This window comes from Diadema antillarum, unplaced genomic scaffold (assembly GCF_040938485.1).
Source record: "Diadema antillarum isolate AM-2024a unplaced genomic scaffold, OU_Dant_1.0 scf00000135, whole genome shotgun sequence".
In the NCBI taxonomy this organism is placed as follows: domain Eukaryota; kingdom Metazoa; phylum Echinodermata; class Echinoidea; order Diadematoida; family Diadematidae; genus Diadema; species Diadema antillarum.
Genome location: NW_027271024.1, coordinates 1,176,902 through 1,199,960, shown reverse-complemented (window position 1 = coordinate 1,199,960; position 23,059 = coordinate 1,176,902). Strand labels below are relative to the sequence as shown.

General features: G+C 38.2%; 1 protein-coding gene across 1 annotated transcript in view; it reads left to right on the top strand.

Moving 5' to 3' along the window:
• The first annotated feature begins 6,637 nt into the window (after positions 1-6,637).
• The window catches only part of LOC139720928 (uncharacterized), a 77,533-nt gene continuing 61,111 nt past the window's right edge, over positions 6,638-23,059 (top strand). Inside the window, exons 1-3 of the mRNA XM_071632258.1 lie at positions 6,638-6,707; positions 15,050-15,199; positions 22,090-22,203. Of these exons, the coding sequence (XP_071488359.1) occupies positions 6,638-6,707; positions 15,050-15,199; positions 22,090-22,203 (334 nt within the window). The remainder of the gene's footprint in view (positions 6,708-15,049; positions 15,200-22,089; positions 22,204-23,059) is intronic.

Genomic DNA, 23,059 nt, shown 5'->3' with positions numbered 1-23,059 from the left:
CCCAATGGAAGAGCGACAAGTGTTGATTGCTGGGTATGGCATAGATTTTTAGCACAACTTTGAGTTGCAGTGCAATGGTTGTACAATTTCCTCTGAGTTCTTAATCCCCAATAGGACATTTTCCCCCTCTTTACTTTATCTCTTAATATACCGGGTGCCAACAGTACTGGGAGTAGTGAGGTGGACAATCACTTAAAATGAGCACAATTTATGGAAAATGAAGATACAGTTTACACCGGATGTCACCAACAGGTTTTATTGTATGAATTCTGTACCTGTACCCAAGATCTGTAGTGGATTGTTGTGTGACATGTCCTGTCTTATAAAAGAATTGAAAGTGCAAAGATGTCCATCCAATTACTCCATGAAAAGATTAAATTGCAGTCGTCCCTTTCATTGTAGAATAGAAATAAATTTAACAGCTATTATAAGTCGCCTGTAGGGAAGAGTAACTTATCACATCTATGACGTACTGTCATGCAATGCTGTCTGTCGCCTGTATTCGTAGAAAATGGCTACCACTCATATCTGTGAACACAAGAAAATCCTGAAAGCTGGTAGTACATGTACTGTAGTGAGATACTTCAAAACCTCATGGAAGCAGGTCTAATAGGCAGTGTTCTGTGTTATCACGTGTTTCTGACTCGTTTGCTTTGCTTGTCCTGTTTTTATCATAAAATAAACGCTTATTGGCATTCTTTTTTGCAAAGTCAAATTTGTCTCAGTGATGTTCAGTTCATGCTTTTGAGTTTTAGACATTGTGTCACGCAAGAAACCAATTGCAAATTAAAGCAACTTTTATACGTAGTATGATTGTCATTGCTGTAATGAAAGTATGCATCACAGATGCTTTACCTATTATTTCTTTCCAAAGAATGCACAGAGAATTTCCTTGTAAAGAAATCTTGTTAAAACAGACAAAGTAAATACAGGAAATGAAATACATGTAGTGACAGTTTTACGCACAAATCCTCGTTCTAATGAAATCTTGGGAAGTATTCAACGAAATCTCGTATCCGTGTTGTTATACACAATGTATCTACTATATCTATATCTATATGTCTATCTACCTATACATGTATATATATATATATATATATATATATATATATATATATATATATATATATATATACATATATATATATATATATTAAATATATACATGTATATATATATATATATATATATATATATATATGCCTACTGAGTATATTATACACACAAACATACATATATACTATATTACCTCCTTCCCTCTCGATCTCGATCTCTTTCTTCCATGCAGTGCAGGCAGGCAGTTTGAATAAACCTAATTCACAGTAGCATTCAGATTTCGGGTGGGAAAGAGAGGGAGAGAGATAGACAGAAACACAGACAGACAGACGGACAATGAAATCACGAGAGATCAGAAGGTGATGAGAAGTGAAAACTGATCTGAAGTATAAGGGCCTAACATGTCGATTTTCGGAATAACCGAGGGGAAATGTGGCATATGGATATGTAGTCCACCGCTTGTCCTGTAGAAATGCCAATCATTCTACATCATCTTCTGATGACGCAGAACATTGATGATTTTACATTCCATAACTCCTGTTTATTTTTGCATATATTGCCATTTAACAACAACGACATAAAGTCAAGAAACTGCACGAAGCAAGACAACACATCTTGGAGATGAAGGTCATATCTTTTATCACCATATCATTTTGTTCGACTATATACAGTACATACAACCTTGGTTACAATTTAAAAGTTACTCTCGTTTTGTATACCTGTCGCTGAAATGTTGTCATTGCTCCCCCCCCCCCCCTCACTCTTTCTATATGCCTTTGTACCCGCATTTTGCCTATAGCAGGTCAAGTTACAAGGAGTCCTAGAATAAAAACAAAAAACAATAAAATCTCCATGTATACAGACTGTTTGTAAGTAGGAGATTATCGGATTACGACGCTTGCGCCACTTTCTGACCTTTTGTGCCATTTGACGCTCGACCAAGGAAGCGAGAAATTTTCGTCTGTGCCATGAAGTGACATGAACACATAATTGCCCTTGCTCACATTATGTGATTACCTAATCTTTTTGCGGCAACTCCTCCGTTATTGGGCATGCAAGGACCGCTCCTCCCCCCCCCCACACACACGCACTACAAAAAAGAAAAAAAAAATGTTGTGTTTTATAGTTTGCTGCCACATAAAAGGCAGTTGAGCACGATACCGCCCTCCTCCGCCCCCCCCCCCCCCCCCGCGTGGTCATCTTTACCGCATGCGCGTTCCCGATTTTTCGGGAATGAGGTATATTTTAAGGGCTCAATTTTAGGGAAAAAATCTCGACAAATTGGTTAAGTAGGGGTCTTTCAGTGCTTTTAGTATTTTTCCCGTAAATACAGTGTATCTTTAAATAGGGGTAGTTTTCAAATCTTTCCCTGATAGTCCTCATATAGGGTTCCGAGTTGAATTAGTTTCAAACTTACGAAAATTCCGAAATAGGGGTATAGTGGCACCTCTTGATGTTAGCCAGATTTCCCGAATGTGCTTATACTGATGTGCATGTTGTCTTGCAAAGCATGCCGGGTCGGCCTTCTCTTCGCATTTCGCCACATGCACTGCCAGCTTCGATCCATTCAAAAGAAAAATAAACTCGATAGGGGTAATTTTGCTGGTTTTCCTTTGGAAAGCCAGTGATAGGGGGTCTATCCCATTCCCATCCTCAAACTTCGGAGGGTATTTCGAAGAATCTAAAACAAGCATTAATATCATGCGAATGGTGGACCGTCTGAGTGAGGTGGCCAGGAGCACAAGTCATGTTCAAAAGTCGAAGGGATCTCCTGCATCCATCTATCCTAAATACTGTTGTTGCATCAAATTTATAAATATGCTGGTCTGTATTCACTCGGTATTGTTTTCGTCCCTTTCCCCCTCTTCAAATATTGTCCAGATTTGTGTGCACTTGAGAGGTAAAAAGGGCAATACGATATTATATGCGTGTACGAATCCTCTGTGAGCTTTTCTATGATCTGTTTGGACAATGTTCGACAAAAGCTGAAAGACGCCCTTGTTTTTTGATAGCGAGTGATGACCAGCATGTCCGTATCAAGATACAATCTGGTGTATTCTTCGTTTACAGGTCACCGTGTCCTTGATGGAAGGGATCCCCGACGAACTGCTTTTTGATATCGACTTTTCACGCACTGATTTACATGTACATCTGGATTAATACCAAAAAAAAAAAAAGTACGTCAGAGGCCGCGTCCGGGGAGCCTGCACAGTTTTCTTCAAGTGGTGGTGGCGGTGGTGGTGGTTCGGGGGGAGGTCGTTGTGTAATACAGGGGCGGCGCAGCCGTGGGGGCCGTGGGGGCTCGGGCCCCCACACTTTTTGTGCACTATACAAAGGAATACATAAGGTGTCATCACTTTGGGCCCTCACATTTTTTTCAACCCGGAAGTACGTAAGTGGCACTAAAATGGGAGGGGAGAGAATGAGCTGAGGATCTTTTTTTTTTTTTTTTTGCTTGTCAGCTGAAGAAACCCGGAAGTGGACGCGGGGACGGGGAGAGATGAGCTGAGGACCTTTTTTTTTTTTTTTTTTTTTTTAGCTTGTTAGCTCATGAAACCCGGAAGTGGGCGCGGGGACGGGGAGAGATGAGCTGAGGACCTTTTTTTTTTTTTTTTTTTTTAGAAGTGTTAGCTCATGAAACCCGGAAGTGGGCCCCCACACTTTTGAAAACAGTGCGCCGGCCCTGTAATATACCCCCTTTATTGCTTTGATGCATGGGAAGAATCTATAGGTAGAACTCTCAGAAAGTGGGGGCGGTGAGGGGGGGGGGGGAGCCTCAGGGCCATTCGAGCCCCCTCCTGACGATAAGGATGTTGTAAGAAGCTTTCGACATATCAGTTTTACCCGTCTGTATCGCAAGTCAAATGGAACATAGAATGCATTCATAAGTTGGGATAGATATTAAATAATTGGAATGAGCAAAATTGGAATGGACGTTATATATTCAAATAAACATAACATGTAGGCCTATACATGCGAACCTCGCTATAAAAAATATTCGGGACCATGAGGAAAAAAAAATCTCGTAACAAAATCCCGTTAAAATGAAGTCCTATAGGTTGCTACCTACAAATGTGACCTAACAAACAAGGTTGCAAAGAAAACAAAGGGTGCTATTGCGTCTGCCCTTCAACTTTTGGAATTCTACTGAGGTCAAAAGGGAATAACATCGCCACATTCAGAAATACGTTGCCCCCCTTTTTTTTCGTCAGTCAAGAATTTGTGCAGCTTCCTTCGTACCTGCTACAATTGTACTGATATGTAGTGGGGTGCCGTTGAAATAGCACAAGGATCTCATGTGAGAAGATTCACTTGAACGTTAATAATTTAATATGTTAATATATAATATTTCTTGGTTTGCTATGTAAAGATTAAATCATGGGGTCTCCAATACGCAGCGAGGTTTTCCTATATAGATCTAATGATACAGTGCGACAGGGGTACAAAAATGATAATAAAAAACCCTCCGAAATATGCCAAGAGGATTGTCCAGGACTTTGTGCCAGTTTTTAAAACAAGGGAGAAGTCCAACGCCCACATACGAGCATTAAGTTCATTATTTTGTGCACAGCCAAATTTTACAGGAGCCTGGAGAAGGATATCAAAAGTAAAACAGCAGCAAATTTGACGTACATAGCTTCGCAAGATGAGCTTGCATTTTGTTCACTTAAACAATGACCAAAACAACTCATCCTTTATTGTTTGATTGACCCACGTTCCAGGCTTTTGATAAATATACATACATACATATATATATATATATATATATATATATATATATATATATATATAAGAGAGAGAGAGAGAGAGAGAGAGAGAGAGAGAGAGAGAGAGAGGGAGGGAGGGAGAGAAGAGTTATAAATTGTAATCTTATTTTCACGGCTATACCGATATTCAAACAGCTTTCTTATAATTTATTCATTCATTGACACGAAGAAAAAAAAAGATAGTACGGTGTATATTACTTGCAGGACGCTTAAAAGAGAAAACTGAAAGAATTATATAAGTGATATGTAAGCGAAATTATATAAATTGTAAATACGATTTAGGCTATCTAAATGAATGGCTGGCGGTAATACGTTTACCTTACGGTCAAGCAGGCGCGAGTCGAGCTACATTGTACTTGCATTATTGTGTCTGCTCGGGCGAAATAATCCTCATTACATTACCCCTGATGGTTTGAAGAGAAATTCGACAGCTTCTTATCTTTTACCGAACTCGATCTATTTTCACAAAAATGATCCTTTTTATATAGCTGTATAGCTTATAGTTGAGTGCTTACTTGACCGAAACAAATAGAAAAATAACAGAAAAAACAAAAAACAAAAACAAAAAACAAACAAACCAAAACAGCCGGAATAAAAATACAAAGATGCTCTCAAACAATGCGGGATCGTTCAAACTTTCGGGAAACCCTTTTGAGTCGTAGCCTTTCGCAGTGTTTTGCCTATAATAGTGCGAGGTTTCTATGCCAGTTGATCTAGATTACTTTACATCTATTTTCTTCCACTATCAGACTATACGTCCATTTGTCCTCAGACCTAAGCACAGCCAAAAATGTAAGTCCTCTAAAAATTGTACTGTGACCTTACAGCCACTAATCCGATTTCTTAACAATGGTCAAGATTCTAAACCCACAGATCTCAGACAACAGATATCGTGTAAGCGGATAATGTGAGAAAAAGATACAAAGATTCACAATGAAAAAAGACCAAAGTGACACCAAAGTCGATTACGTTTACAAACATCGCAACTATACAGCAGGAAAGAGAGGAAACTTCACGCATGTCAATTCGATATTAGCTAATAGGAGGAACGGAGTTAACTTACGTTCCTGAAAATTATATTTCATTCCCTCGCCATGGCTTGATTTTCTTGGGGAAATTTCGACATTTTTGCATCATGTCGTCACGAGCTTCGCGTCTGACAGAAAAGCCCATGACGTCTCCCCCGTGAGGGCGTGTTTACGCTTTCCACCGTGTTTGCGCTTTCCACCGTGTTTGCGATCTAAAACAAGCTCGTTGCTCTACCCTGTTGGTTTGCGACTGCGCCAATAAAACCCATAAACGCATTTATACGACCCAGTCTGCAGGAGAAAGGGAAGGAGAAAGGGTATACTTTCGAAAGTGCTTTTCGGAAAGCGGCTGTTTCTTTACACGCATATAATCATTTATGAGCACACTACCATCGATTCATTTGTCTCCTGGCTCGGTATAGAATTCTTTGGTTGTCGAGCAATGACTTTTTTTCCCACCCGTAAGCCGAAGACCCTGTCTTTTAACTTGAGGTCATATCACAAGTAATGCTAATGGTCCGTTTCCATGTTCATGAGATGCATTTTTTTTTTAATCTCTCTGATTGTTCGTCTTCGGTTACTTGGCAAATGATACTGTCTTCTGTAAATGCATGACACGTGCATGCTATTACATAAAGAACAACAATAAAACTGACAGCATAGATATCTTGCCGTGACAACAGCGCTGGGAACGCGGTAGCTATTTCAGAACAGTCTAGTCGCGATAGTGAGAACGGAAGCTCTAATCTGCCATTTTGACGGTTTCTGCGAGGACGGACTGTAACCATGGTGGTTGGAAAGGATCTGATTATTCTATGGGTCTCCATGGTTACCTACCTACTATCAGTGTCTGAAGGTAAGCTAACGAAGTGTTATCAAAATTCATAAAAGTGAGTTTGATTGAAATTGTCTGTATCTGTCTATGCTAAACTGTGGTTAATATACCGTACTTGCATTTCGACCAGGAAACCCATTCAGTATAAAAAACATTATCTTGCAGCGTAACAGCAGTCAAAAGACAACAACGAAAAAAGTTCAGTTGGGATCAAATGTAAACAAACAAACGAAAAGAAAAGTGTGATATCATTCCGTACGGTTGTATCAGAATTCTGCATGCGCCTTCTGAAATTTCAGAATTGACTGGTGCTCCACGAATTAATGTGCATGAATATTCCGCGTTTTTATTTTTTGTTCACGTTATACGGAAGAAGACGCAAGACGTACCAAAACAAAAGTGCCAATTCGCACTATAAATGTTCAATAGGACTCATAAACAGATAGTAACATCTGACAGCAAGAAGAATAACAGTTTCATCACAAGCGGACATTATAGATAATATCTATATGAAAGTTACGAAATCTTAAAGTGTCACATGTTTAACTGTATATAGTAACATTAGTAGCACAATCATCACAGAGCCATGTTTCCGGTTCATAATCTTTCAAAACAAACAAACAAACAAACAAACAAACAAACAAACAAACAAACAAACAAACAAACCTTTCCCGAGAAGTCGCCATTAAACCGTAGCAGATTATTGCAACGCATTAAGATTTTGAGGTGAAGTATCATATTTCAATTTCATATCAAACAGAAAGCTTAGTAAATATTTTTGCCTTGGGTATTAGGAGAGACTTGTAAGATCATGGCTTACCGCTCTATCTAATTTGTATAAATATTTTGCAAACAATATGACTCTTACTATTCAGTGAAAACATTTTAACTTTTATAATTCTATAAATTTTGCTTGCTTGATTCATTTTTTTCCATGAAATTTGTACTCTTCTGTTTCTCTGAATGCATTTTAATTTACCACTACCTGGTTAAACGCGCTGCGGATATGCAGTGAAACAACTAATGATACCTGGGGGGTGTTTCATAAAGCTGCTTGTAAAGTTACGAGTGACTTACGAGCGACTGGTGATCAGTTCTTGTGCTGAATTATGGAAATTCTGATAAGTATAGCACATCAGAACTGATCACCAGTCGCTCGTAAGTTCTTCGTAACTTTACGAACAGCTTTATGAAACAGGGCCCAGTTCTCTTACTCTTTACCCTGCGACTGTGTGTGTGTGTGTGTGTGTGTGTGTGTGCGCGCGTATGTATGGTTTTTTCCTTTTTGTTGGTGTTGTTAAGTGTATATTATCAACTTGTGATATCTTTACTCGACAATCTTACCCGCCATAAGAAAGCTCCAAAGTCTTGCAAGTGCTCACTTCATTTTTCGAGGTCCTTACACAATACTCCCACAACTTCTCTCTCTCTTTCTCTATATCTATCTCTATCTATCTATCTATCTATCTATCTATCTATCCCTATATCTATCTAACCAGCTGCATCTATTTAACTATAAGTCTTGGATCTTTTATTGAAGATACACCAATATTTCTAAAATTAGAATTCAAAAATTCTCTCAGCCGTAATATTCTCGATTGCCTTATGTACTTTGGTCAAGAAATAACAGCGGTCTGAACTTGTTATTGACATTATACCCAGAAATCTCAGCTCTGGATTTTTACGACACCTCCAGTCGATTAAATCTGTAATTACAGTCGTATCGCGTTCGCAAAGAATGTCAATTGTATTTTGAATCTATATATGCGATCCTACAGGGGACTTCTGAATCGACGTGCAAATCTATACAATAAGATTTTTATTACCTAGCTCGTTGCTTAAAGAATGTTGTATACTAGGCCTATACGTTACCAAATGAGAGGTCTGAAGACTCAGTCCTCCATCGTGATACACGTAACAGTACGCTAGATTCTTATATGCACAGAATATGCTGTTACAGATCCTACCAGCACACCCACCGTACATCCCACGAATCAATTTTCATCAGAAATATGATTCTTACAATGGCCCTTATACACTGGCCAGAAGTAGATATCCACGTATCATTTTTCGTGTATGGTAATGTGATAGCCTGTTTGATTGAATGGGGATGTCAAGTGGGGTAAACAAAAAAGAAAACATACATCGTGGCAGATCTTGCAGTTTAATGAAGGAGGCCTAGGGCAAGCGAACTTTTAATTATTCTAAATTGACATAAGTATTATAAGGAGGCCATTTCAAACACTGGCAACGATGCTCAAAATGATGCTGTCTTAAAGTAAAGGCGACCTTGTATTAACATTTTTTGTAAGATGCGAGGCACGCAATCAGACGGTAATCAATTTTCATAAAAGTTTATTATTCATAAAAGTTTATTATTCATAAAAGTCTATCGTCTAATGGCTTACATACAAGCATATCATTGTAATGTGTTTTAATGAGGAATACGTTTATCATACACTGCCGTTTTGCTGGAAATTTCACTGCGCTATGAATATTGTTTGACTGTTAAAATCATCAAAACATTTCCATACATTCTGTGAAAGTAGTAATATAACTAAACCAGACGAATTTCGGAAGATAAAGGGCTATTTGGAATCACCCGATACGGAGAATGAAACAGCAAACTACGTCAATTCAAGTCAATTCAGCTCAGTTCATGCAGTTCAATTCAATCCAATTCAATTCAATTCAATTCAATTCAATTCAATTCAAATCAAATCAATTATATGCTTTATTTCCGTTCAACAAAAGGTAATACATTACAAATGACATAATACAAAATACACGTGCATAGATTTTACAATTTATATTTCTTGACAACGTGTAAGAAGTACAAGTCATAATATTAATATAATACAATATAATGAAGGAAAGAATGCATAATGCTCGAAACAATGCATACTTTTGAAGGATGAAAAATATGTACAAATATCAATATGGCCAAAACATTTTTTTTTTCTTAAAATGTGGTGGCCCGACATTTATTTCAGGTAGTGCCGGGCCAGAGTTATATACTGTCGATCCTTTATGTTACGCATTCTCCAAGTCAGCCTATAGTTCAGAAATTTAAATAACACGTATATAATTACCTTTGGTTGGGCGGGTACCGTCTCGGAGATACAGCATAAAGATTATATAAATGTATTATATATATATATATATATTTATATATTTATATTTATATATATAATATTTATATATTAATAGAAAGGTTCCATTAGCATATTTCCAATTTTAAAGCCGCCATAAAAATCATACCTACGAACTTGTTTGATATTCTGATATAGTGCTTTAAATGTGCTTATAAAGTACACTTCAGGTCAAACCGAAAATTGTCCTACAATTTCGTCCTTAAATTATAAATACAAAATCGACTGCTTATGAGGAAGATCCTCTTGGACGTATCTGAAGTAAGCAGATGTTTGCACTCCTTGAACTTGAAATATTCAAATGACATTGATTTTCATTATGAATTTGCTTTTTATAGACATGTTGCGATGGGTATGCGGTACCCAGTGATATTTCATAGCATCTTCGATATGTTTATATTCAAAGTATACAAATACGATTGTTGATATATACCGTTACCAACGTGTAAAATAATGCTTCTTGTGTTTTCCTTTTTATACTCCTTGTGAATTTCAGCATTCATTTGCACTTGTCGTGTGTTTGCATGTATGTTTTGTTCATTAATTCTTTAAGTTTCAACATACAGTTTTCTCAACCTTACTTCTCTTGATGTGGAAGTAAAGCGACAACAAAAGGACATAAATCCATCAAAACTATTAGCATTTTAATCATGTAAGAAAGCTTCAGTTCAATACTCTTCTTATATCAAACCCACTGCACTGCAAGATTTTAAAACAAATATGCAACTTAGTAAAAATGTTCCATCCGTTTGTACTAAACCGCTTGCTTGACGGGATCAAAGTATGCCATGCACTAAATCTGTCGGCAATCGCCTTTTCTCGGGGCAGTCGCGGACTTATCTCTTCGTTGCGGAGGTAGGTTTGTAAGATATATTTGTGACAATAAAGACACTCTATTCCGGCATTCCTTGATGATTCAACACTGTCCAGCCTTTTTTTTCTGTCTGAATGCCATCGTTGTAATCAACATACATGCAGTACCATATATCCCCGAATTACGAGGAGGAAAAAAAGGGATGACTGGGGTTGGGGAGTTGTATATCTTTTATAATTATATTTTATTTATTTATTGTTCTCCATCTCCAACCGAGACATGATTAATACACTCCAGAAAGCCGGGTGTTAAATATAATTAATCACCGAGTTGATATCAAATTTCCGGTGCTCATGCATTTGTGGTGTTACATAAACACGCACGGTGTCACTTCAAAATATAAGACTTTTTTTTTATTAAATAGGTAATTAATTTCCGTTGTTCTTGTTGCTTTTGAACTTCAACAAGAACTCCCCGACAATGAACCTGATTTTTGAAAAAAAAAGGACACATTACACCGCAGTAAGAGTAGAGGATGTGGTCTCCTATTCACACCGGGCGGATGTTATACCATTGAAATTAACACCAGCAATGTCAAATGAACACCTAAATGTCATTGTTGAATCAACACTAGCGCAGTGTCAAAAATATCACCAGCTTTATTGTCATATTAACACCATGAAGTACCAGGTGAACACTTTTCAACACTATCACAATATACTTTCTACACCTGTTGTTGTGGTCCTGTATTGACACTGGTTTGTGTTAGATTTAACATCCGTGCTTTTAATTCGCCGATCTTTTTGCCGTCTACAATTATGAAGTTTTACAGGAAAAATGCAAATATAGATATCAGATGTACAATAATCGAACTTTATGTGTCTGTAATTGATGAACAATAAAAAAAAACGTATGTGTATGTGAAAATGCTGTAAATGGGGAGAAATGGTAAAAAGGCAATGCTTGTAACGTATAGTGCATCCACGTCACACATGAAGATTGTCATATCACATATAATTGATACACACTTTTACATGTCATACGGAATTGCAAAGATAAATTACGCGAATTGAATAAGACTAAAGATCTAACTTACAATAAACAAACACCCCTTGCAAATCTCAACACTGATTATTCCCCCTTCCACCTAATTTCACCTTAATCAGTGAATATGATATGTTTTGCAGGAGACAAGTTACGGGAAACAATGACGAGGATTTTATGACTTAGAACAATAGGCTCTCTAAAAGTCAAAGGAGATTCGCTAACTACACACATTTTTTTTTCAAACCAGCAGAGCAAAGTAAATCTCACAGATTTTAGTTTCCATGACACCAACGAGGATTTTTCAATTTATCTTTTATTCTACTTTGGTACTACTTTTTTGTTGTTTTGGTGTTGTTGTTGTTGTTGTTTTTTTTTTGCAACGGCAGGTGCAGGGTAAATGTAGCATTTGCCCTTTTCACACAATCAATTTGAAACATTTAAAGTGCTGCCAGTTCAAAATTTTGATGCGTAAGTAATTTGATAGAGTTCTGAAATAGTTGTTTTTTAGCACATCACAGTTGCTTTGTGTCAATTTTAAAAGGTTTTACCTGACGCGCATACAAATACCACGTAGCTGAAACTAGCTGAGTTGCGGCTTTGATATATGTAATAATATAGATTTTGCGATGAAAGCTAATGGTCCGATCAATAAAATGCTGCGGCGTGTTCTCAACATCAAAACACAGTGAAGAAACTTTTTCTTTTTAGTCCTTCAGTACGCTCGTCCATCTGGGAGATATAAAAAAGGCAGCCATGGTTTTAATGTGCTGTAAAGAACCCTCATGCCTGATCGGCATTTCTTCGAAGAAATACCCTATTCAATATAGTCTATCTCGTTTTCATATTTTTTTAAGACTTGCCATTTTCCGGACTCGATTCATGAAAGAAATCATGATATCCTATATTCTTGAGAAGAAAGTAAATGATATGCAAATTTAATGGGCGAGTCACTTATGCTCTGTGCGTTCAAAGATCTATAATAATCTGCGATGTCAGTCCGTATGGTCGATTTCTAAAGCTTTTTTTGAGCATTGTCCAGCATACAAACATGAAACCTCGGTGATCTGGATGGCAATGGACAATCATAATGGATATAAGGCTATTATACCATCAGGCAAGACCACCCAAATAGGGTGACAAACAGGATGATGAACTCAATATACACATTCATAAATATAGTCATTTTTTCTTTGCACATGATTATAAAAGCTCCAAACTACTTGATTGCTACTGTTCCTTCTCTTCAGCCATTTTCTCCCCATCGTGCTATCTTCTTCTATATCCCCTCGAATACGTCTCTGTCTATTGTTATATTTCCTTTATGGCTATCCTCCTTGGCTTAAGGTTACGATACGTATTCGAGGTTCAAGTTTTCTATTCCTTTTTTCGTTTTGTCACTTCTGTTAAGAAGAGGAAGAAGAGAATAACAAGCTTATGTGGCCATTATCCAAGTCAGGCAAAATACAATTGTACTCATTGATAACCTACGGTTTCCCCCACCTGGTACTTAAGATATGACATACCCGTATTACGTTTTTATATTGCATGGACGTAATCATATATTCCTGGTATTCATAATTTCATGTGAATGTTATCAACAATTAGTCATTTGGGTCACTCGTCATGTACGTGGATAAATTAAGCAATCTGTTACTAAAATAATAAAGAGATTATAATGGCAGGGGAAAAAACAGAGAGGTCTAGCGAAAGAAATGGGAAGAATGAACTTTGGAAACGTTTTTAAAGGAATTAACTTAGTTCATTATTTTTGATAAGAAACAAAAATGAAAATCCGGAATGGAATAATTTAATAGTTGCACAGCAATTTTAGTATTTCAGCAGAGATTTTCCAATGTATTCATTACATTTAATTGTCAGCAGTTTGTAATTCTGATGTCATTCTGTATGTGGAAGAGTTGTTTTGAGGGGTAATGTCCGTTTTTCCAAAGGTTCGCTAGTCCGAAAACGAAATAAGGTTCGTTATTGTAAATGTTCGATAATCCCCCCCCCCAAAAAAAAAATGAAATAAGATTTGCTATTCCGAAGATTCATTATTTAGAAGCATACAAGGTCCGTATACCCGGATGTTTATAGGGCTCGTTTATCCGAACATCTGTGGTCTTATTCCGAAGGTTCGTTATTCCGGAAATGAAATAAAGTTTGGTATTCAAAAGGCTTGTTATCCCAAAAACGAAACAAGGTTGGCGATTCCAAAGGTTCGTTAGTTGTACCTCCTGTTAATTTTCTGATTAACGAACATTTAATTGTTTCATTTTCGAATCAACGACATTTCGGAATAACAAACTGTGATCGGTTCGGGTGATGGAAAAGCTCCATGTAATAATGGAGAATTTCTATTCCCGATTAATCTCTCTGTATCTCCTCTTCATCTACTCTTCTTCCTTCTCACTTATTCAGAGCTACCCTTGCCACACGATAAACCAAAAAACTACACTGAACATATCATGAAACAACAACAACAACAACAACAACAGCAACAAAAACAACAACAGCAAGAACCACAAACCTTTCTAAAGCATGTCGTGCCCATGGAGGTAATGCTCTTCAAAGCTCTTTACACGTAAAGGGAGGAGGGAGGAGGGAGGAGAAGAAAGTACAGGAGGAAGAGGAGGAAGAAGGGGAGTTGTCTGTAGCACCTCTTCAATTCCCTCTTCCGTTTCCTTGTTCAGCGTGTAGGCATTCTCTTTTTTCTTACTTTCCTTCCATTCTATCTATCTATTCTGTCAAATAGAGTCATGTTGTTGTTGTGTTTCTCTTGTTTTGTTCCGTCTTGTCTTGAATCATTTTCGTGCTAAGTATTTGCAAATAAGTATTTCATAAGATTTTTCTTTGAGTGGTTGACAATAGACAAGCTTGCTTTTTAGTGGACCTCTCAATTCTTTTTTTTTTCCTCAACTTTTTTTTTGCGCCAGTATTCATGCATATCTTTATCTGTGTCATTCATCCTTTGCAAAGTCGAATGTATATGTTTATGATATAATTTCTGATTCATTCTGTAATATGTTTTTTGAAAAAGAAGAATGAAAATAAATGAATCGAATAGAATTTAAGGGAATAATGAGGAGGAGGAGGAAGAAGAAGAGGAGGAAAAGGAAGAGGAGGGAAAAGAGAAGAAGGAGAAAGAGGACGGGTAAAGAGGAAGAGGAAGAGTAAACTAGTTGTGCTGGAGGAAGAAGAGGAGGGGAAAGGAAGAAAGGAGGGTTAGGAGGAAGATGAACTGGAGGTGACAGTTGGGATGCGGAAGATGATGTGGCTGAAGATGACAGACTTCAATCATTCACTCCGATCTTAGTGATGAATTTTCTATCCTATACCTTTATTTGCTCCAGGGCAGTGGGACTGCTTCAACAGACGTACCTGGGAATATAACGGAACCTACCATTACGGATGTATGCTGACCGGAAGTGCTCTGGACTGCAACCGCTGTGAGAACTGGACTTCCGTTCTCGGCAACCAGTCGGAGATATTGGAGCAAAACAGTGAGTACAAGGGATTATCGAATCCATCAGTAACTATTGACAACGTAACAGCAACGACTCCATTTCTTTTTTTTTCGGTCTAATGAACCTTCGGGTTGCTTGTTCCCCACAAAAAAACAGTCGTTTATCAAAAAGTGTTTATGTAGCACCCACCGGGAGAAACTATAGGATAAGATTTCATGCGTGCATCACCTACTCGAGGAGTTTCTTGTGATCTAAACAAACAAACAAACCAACAACCACACAAAACAAAACAAAACAAAACACCAAACCAAAGAGACCTTGTGTATCTTGCTTTGATTGATACTATAGGGATATCTGAAATATGAGGAAGTATTGATTACCTCGTAATTTGTTCTGAAAGAGAAGAACATGGTATCAAGCGAATCTATTGTAATATTGAAAGAACAAGTAGAAAATTACGATAATTTTACCAGTCGTAGATTGGGAAAAATAGGGCTGTGTATAAAACTCGCAGTCAAGACATTGCTTGACACGTGAATGGTCAATGATTTGAAGTGTGTGATACTCTAGACTATTATCAATAAAGATGTAGACTGTAATATTTTTCACTGCTTTCCCCGGTATATTTAAAAGCGTTGTTGCCGATGTGCCAAATGGAGCGTAACTTATTTACGCTGTGGTGGCAATTAAGATGAGTATGATAGTAAATGTAATTGATGAGATGTATAATACAAATATTGAATAATTTTTTTTTTCATTTCAAATAATATTCATAAGACATGTAACTAAGAACTTATACAACACATTTTTACCAAATGGATCAATTTTTCCCCCAACGTGGGTCAGTCAATTCGTCAAAAATGCAGTATCTTGATTCGAATTGTTGGAAACATTTAACTGCTGCCTATAGGAATCACTCATTTCTCACGGAAGACGAAGAAAGCCTTAAGTGCAATAGTGTAATGAATGTATTGTCAGTACGTACAAATGAAAGTGGATTTCGGGGTGTTCCTCATGTAGACGCCACCATTTTGATTGTGAGTTGTGAAAGAGTCCTTCAAGAGAGTCTTTATTATTTTGCGAGGCCAGATCAAATATGTCTGATATGTCATCTGATAAGTTTCAATTGAATTAATTTCAATTCAAATTTCTTTCATTTTTCGACGAGAACATAGACATTTCACTTTCTTTGGTATCAGAGAACAATGTTCCATAAACATAACAAAGCAAACTGAGAAGAGTACCAGTTATGAAATAATCGTGGAACCTTCTGTAGTGTATTCACACATTCTCATTAAATCTGAAAGTGATGAAAATGAAATAACAACATGCACACTTCGGAAAATAAATTTTATTGAGGGACCCACTAAAAAGACAAAGCTTATAGAAAGAATGGGGTCCCCTCAGGTAAAGAACGTCAGTAGAAATATATAATGTAGTATTAGTTGAGGCGAGGATTCAGCTTTTAACTCTTTGCGAGATACTTAGTAACCACTTTACGAAATGTTAAAGAACATACGATGGTCTAAGAGGAATTCAAACTTTATTTGATGAAAATTGGTTTTGAAGTTGTTGAGATATAAAAAAAAAAGTAAAAGCGATCCTATAGTATAAGGTGGGTCCAACCTTTTATTCGGATTGCTTTGCTTGGAATATCTCAGCCATTTCAAAACCAATTTTCATCAAATAATCTTTACTTCCTTTTAGAATAATGTTCTTTCATATTTCACAACAGATTTCTCATTGTCTATATAAAAAAAAAAAAATCATAAAAACCGTTAAAAACCTGAAGCCCCATCTCAACCGTCCCTTTAATCCACAAAAAAACCGAAAGGGCTTGTAATATCTTGTCAATCAAGGTCTTTCTAATGATTGCAACTGACGAAATTTCAGGAGACGAAAGAAACCTTCAAATAAGTCAATGTCCACGCTTTTCACTGACGTCCTTGTACATAATTATGCTTGGATCGATCGATTATCCATGTGATTGGACTTCGGCTTGATTAACTGCCATCCCATCTTAACAAAGTAGTTTCCACGAAATCCGGGGTCAGTTAACTGTATGGGAGCTTGATAGCCATGAACGAACGGACATAACGCCAGGATAAAGCCTTTCCTTGCCATTGACTTTGTACAGTGTGTGCAACGCTATGAGAATATCTGCACCAATCGGCATTCGGAGTACACAAAGGGTTAAACGAAGTCATTTCGGAAGGAAGTGTAAAGGGTGATGGTGATGGTGGTGGTGGTGGTGGTTAAAGTGGTGGTAGGGGTGTGTTCAGGGTAATTAGACAGGCGAGCGTGTCCCTTTATGAGAAACTACACTCTACGTTTGAATGGAAGTTGATTGGTGTTAATAATTTCAGAAATGTCAACTGCTTGACTTTGTTGTGTTTCGTCAAGCCACCTTGATCAGGTGCAGATTTACCTTTGAGGTCTACCAAAAGCATTACCCTAAATTTCGTTACAGGAACCTGACTTCGAAATCGAACGTCACTCTGACCAGTGGCTATATAGAATAGAAAGTTGAAGGTGCGGAGTCGCTAGAAGTTTGTGGCCCTAAAATATGGTGAAAAAAGGGACTCAGACAATTTTCTGTTCATTTGCTACCTACCTCTTTGCAGCATCTCCGCCAGTATACGTGTGCCTCCCAATGATATCTGGCTGTAGGTGGAAAGTGTACAAGTGTCAGGATGTGTGGGTCGGCCAGTGAAGGATAATAAATAATTAATACAACTCATCAATGATATTCGTTTCCCGCGTAGGATGAGTGCTCTTCGCGAAAGACCACTATATAGTGTTATTGTGTTATTGAGACTAATCACGGTTGTTTGAAAAGCGAGGATAAGTAGTTCTGTGTTTACATCATCTCTACCATCATTTGCGATAGCTATATCCTGGAAAGGCATGATAAAATCAATCTACTAGATTCCCGCTTTCAAAGGATCATGGACTTGTCATTGAAAAGAAAATGCAACGAACTTCCAATCGTCCATTCAAATTCAGTCGAACAAAAAAAAAAAGACTTGTTTACTTGAATGATTTCCCGCGTCCAACTACTTTTTGGTATCAACTTTTATTTACATGTGGCAAATTAATTGATAACCATAGCACTGGAAAATTGAAGGCCGATTGGACGTGTGTGCATAGAAGGCGGATTGTCATCAAATTGTATGAAGGGGATCCGAGAAAGCTTTTAGGAGATTATTATCCGAGCTCGCCATTCAGTGGTGAAAAGAAATTAGTGGTCACCGGATTTTAATGAGGGTATGATAGTTCGTCTACACAGGGAGTGATTAGTGCATTTCATTGCTTTATCAAAGGATGAGTGTATACAGAGAAGAAAAAGACACGGAATATATTGGGTATGCATGCGTATCTATAGGTATTCTTAAACACACACCCACTCATGCATACACACAAGTAATGTGCAGTTTAATGCTTCCAGGTTAGCGTCCCTGGTCAGTGACGGAGCATTAATCTGCACATTACTTGAATATGAGACCGTTCTGAAGCAAATAATTTTCACACAACAATAGATATACAATGAACTCTTGAATGAATCCCATAAGGATTGGAACAATCATCTCCCAGCATTTCCACTGATTCCCACTGATCAGTTACTAACCTTCCCCTTTAAGCAGTTGCTTTTGTGGGACAAGCAAAAGGTATAAGCACAAGCAAAAACGTTATGCATATGGATTTAAGCAATTGCTTGAGCTAGACCTTTTGCTAGACGAGCTTGTGCTTTTGCTTGAAGCAATTGCTTACAAGCAGTTGCTAGTTTTTTGCATTCGGCCCATTGGGCCGGATGCATAAACGCTAGCAATTGCTTGTGCTAGCCTTTAACTCGAATCCGTATGCATAAAAACAAGCAATTGCTTGTGAGCTTTTGCTAGCAAGCACAAGCAGTTGCTTGCTCCCCGCAAGCAATTGCTTAGAGACCAAGCGTTTGCTTAAAAACGTATGCACAAAACATACCTTTTGCTAGTTCTTTCTAGCAATTGCTTACGATTTTCCAAGCTCTGTAAAATGAGCTTGAGCTTTTGCTTATCTGGGACGTTCCCTTTTAAATACCATTTTCATATTCATGGAAGAAAGACCACACTTGCGAAGATGTGGTATAAATCTACAAGAAATTGCTCATAAGTAGAGTAAGAAATTTTTCATTTCAACAACGGGAATGTCCAGTGGTTAGCACGCAAAACGTGATGAAAAACAGGTAGGATGTCTGACTTCGGTGGAGAGCAAGGAGACGTCTCTCCACGTGCGATCTGGCAGATCCCGGCTGCGTGTTTTTTTTTTAGACGGCGCAGATTGGGGACCTTAAAAATCTATTGGGGACCCTATCCCTAAACCTAACCCTAATCCCAATCCTAACCCTAAGCATCAAACCCTAACCCTAACCCTAAACCCTAACCCTTAGGGTTAGGGTTGGGGTTAGGGTTACCTAACCCCAACCCTAACCCTAACCCTAACCCTAACCAAAAACCCTAACCCAACGTTTTTCCCATAGGTTTAACACGCGCCATGCCCCAATCTGTGCCGTCTTAAAAAAAAAAAAACGCATCCCGGCTACTGTAAGCAGTGATGGGAATCAGCCAGTAATACGTGTGCGTGTGTATAGTTGTGTGTGTGCGTCTGTGTGTGCATTTATGAGTGTCATTTCATAGCTCTTCTGCTATGTCAGGAAATGTTTCTGCACACACATGTCCTTTCAAATACACGCTGCCACACTCGCCTTTGTTCTTGTGTTCGCACAGGCGTGACGTCCCTTTTGTTGAAAACGCAAGCAATTGCTTGTGCGGGACAAGCAAAAGGTACAAGCACTAGCAAAAGGTTATGCATATGGATTTAAGCCATTTAGTCCATGGGCCAAGACCCGAAAAATTGGTTATTGGTACCACCTAAGGTGGCAAAACCTTTTTGGTGTCATTTTGTTTGTCGGACATAGATATGCTTATCCAGCTATGATAGCATTTCCAAATGAGTAGCTTAGTCACAATAAATGAATTTTAAACCAAATTGGTCTCGTTTTTATATATCCCTATACTTCTGAATCGAAACTAAGCCACTATGCAAAGAAGAGCACTGCCTTCTGTATGTCCACAGGTGTTCTGTTGTAAACGCGGTGCGCTTAGTCTTTAATCAAGGCAGCGAAGGGAATATCCAAAGGGTTATGATGTCCACAGCTGTCACGCGGTGCGCTTAGTCTTTATCTAGACCAATGTACCGTTATCATATCTAAAGTTCCTAATAAAGGGGATTATCTGTACTGTTTTTATACCACCCTCTCAACAAATACATCAGTTTTAAACAAAAATCACTCAGTTCGTTTACAACATTATTTACTATAATGTATTGTAGTGTACCGGTACATTTTTTTTTGCATTATCTTTCATTGTTGGATGGAAATAAAGCGACATTGGCGTGGTATTAGCGTTTTCACAGTAGCGTTTTCACAGGATCGAAAATGATAAATAATTGAAAAATGCGGTAACATTGTTGTTTTTAGATAAAGGGATATACCATGTATTATAAGCTTTGGATATTCCCTTTGCCGTCTTGAATATTAGACTAAGCGCTGTGGACATCATAACCCTTGGATATTCCCTTCGCTGCCTTGAATAAAGACTAAGCGTTTACAACAGAACACCTGTAAACATACAGAAGACAGTGCTCTTCTTTGTATAGCGGTTGGTCTCGATTCAGAAGTATAGGGATATAACCATGATAACAATTGGTTTAAAATTCATACATTATGACTAATTAAAAAGCTACTCATTTGGAAATGCTATCATAGCTTGATAAGCATATCTACGCCCGAAAAACAAAATGACACCAAAAAGGCATTGCCACCTCAGGTGGTACCAATATCTGGCCTGGCCCATGGACTAATTACTTGAGCTAGACCTTTTGCTAGACGAGCTTGTGCTTTTGCTTGAAGCAATTGCTTACAAGCAATTGCTTGTTTTATGCATTCGGCCCATTATTTAAGCAGTGATGGGAATCAGCCAGTACGTGTGTGTGTATAGATGTGTGTGTGCGTCTGTGTGTGCATTTATGAGTGTCATTTCATAGCTCCTTTGCTATGCCAGGAAATGTTTCGGCACACATGCGCCTCCCTCTTTCAAATACAAATGTACATTCTGTCACACCCGCCTTTGTTCTTGTGTTCGCACAGGCTGACGTCCCTTTTGTTGAAAACGTAATTAAGCAATTAAGTAATTGAGCAAAAAGTATAAGCACAAGCAAAAAGGTTATGCATATGGATTTAAGCAATTGCTTGAGCTAGACCTTTTGCTAGACGAGCTTGTGCTTTTGCTTGAAGCAATTGCTTACAAGCAATTGCTAGTTTTATACATTCGGCCCAATGGCTACAACTGTGATGACTGTGCGTGACAGACGCTGTCACTCCAGAATAAGGTTTCCATAGCCACCATCGCACCCACAATCTTTACTTATCTCTGATTATTGTTGACTAGTCCTGTGAATGATTTTCAGTAAAGTTTTTTTTCATGTTTTGTGTATACAGTGTATTGATTTTGTATCGTAAATATGAGACCCTGCGGAAGAACGGTCATATTTTACAGATATGGCTGAACGGGCAATCCCCCGTTTCTTCATACTGTATATGCAATGTATACATATGCAGCTTGTGTATATTTTAATCTGAAGACGGAAACAACAACAACAACAGTATTAGATTCCTAACTTCCTGAAGAGTCTTCGCCGACACGACGGACGTCCATAGAATAAAAGAGAATGTATGTTATGATTGTGCATGATAAGACGCTACGGTTTTACGTCACCACAAGTACATCAAGTAGAGGAATGCACTGCTGTAGAGTATAAACCATTTTGAATACAATAAGTGGTATGTAACGTCTGTTGTGATGTTATTACTCTTTTTTTTTTTAATGCAGATCTGCAAGACAATCACTGTCGCATCATGCAAAACACGACTGCGCCATGGTGCTACTTCACGGACATGAACGGCGATGTTCGGCCCAGCGTTTGTCGCGTTGAGCCCTGCAGAGGTAAGACGAAGCAGACAATTGATGCGAATGTGGCGCCCTTTACAGTTGGCGCCATTAATTTGACCTACACTTCGCTGCTAATCATAGATGACGTAACAATAACTTCGGAAATCAAAGAGAACCACATCAGGGCTCCATCACGTGCCTTTATCTGGACATCTCATTGGCCACTTGCTTTGAAGCCATCGCGCCGCCATCTTACCACGCACATCGTCCATACGTTTGTGCACAGAAATCACGACGTCACGTGATCTTGGCGACAATCTTTGCTGGAAAGGGCGTGCATAGAGCATGCCTATCAACATGGCGGCGGGGAGGCTTCACTAAACTGTCTTGTTTGTACAGCATGAATGGGCCAATTATGAGATATCCAGATATGTACGTCCTTAAGAGATCAGTGAGCTCTATTTCCAATCTCACAAACACGCATTCCCCCACACACAAGAGATCAAACAAACAAGTGTCAAACAAACAAACCAAAAAAAAAAAAAAAAAACAGAAACAAACAATCAAAAAACCTTTGCTATGATAACCATCTTGCTGCAATGGCAAGTGTTATGGTAACGACAAGAATCCTGCTTCTGGAAAGGCTGTTGCCAGAAGAAGTTATGCGAAGCATGTTTAAGATATGTTCTGTTTTGCTTTTGACAGGAACAAGTGCATGAATTACTTAACGAGCGATGAATGTCTTATGTGTAGTGGGGCCATGATCAGATTGCACTCCATAGCAGGCAACTGGTTACCTGATCCAAATCACGCTCTTTTATGTATAGTAATCAGGTAACGACGGCGATGAACACAAAAACGCAAATCGTTTGAATTGGGATAAATGAGAAAACGCCATGAACTAGGCTGC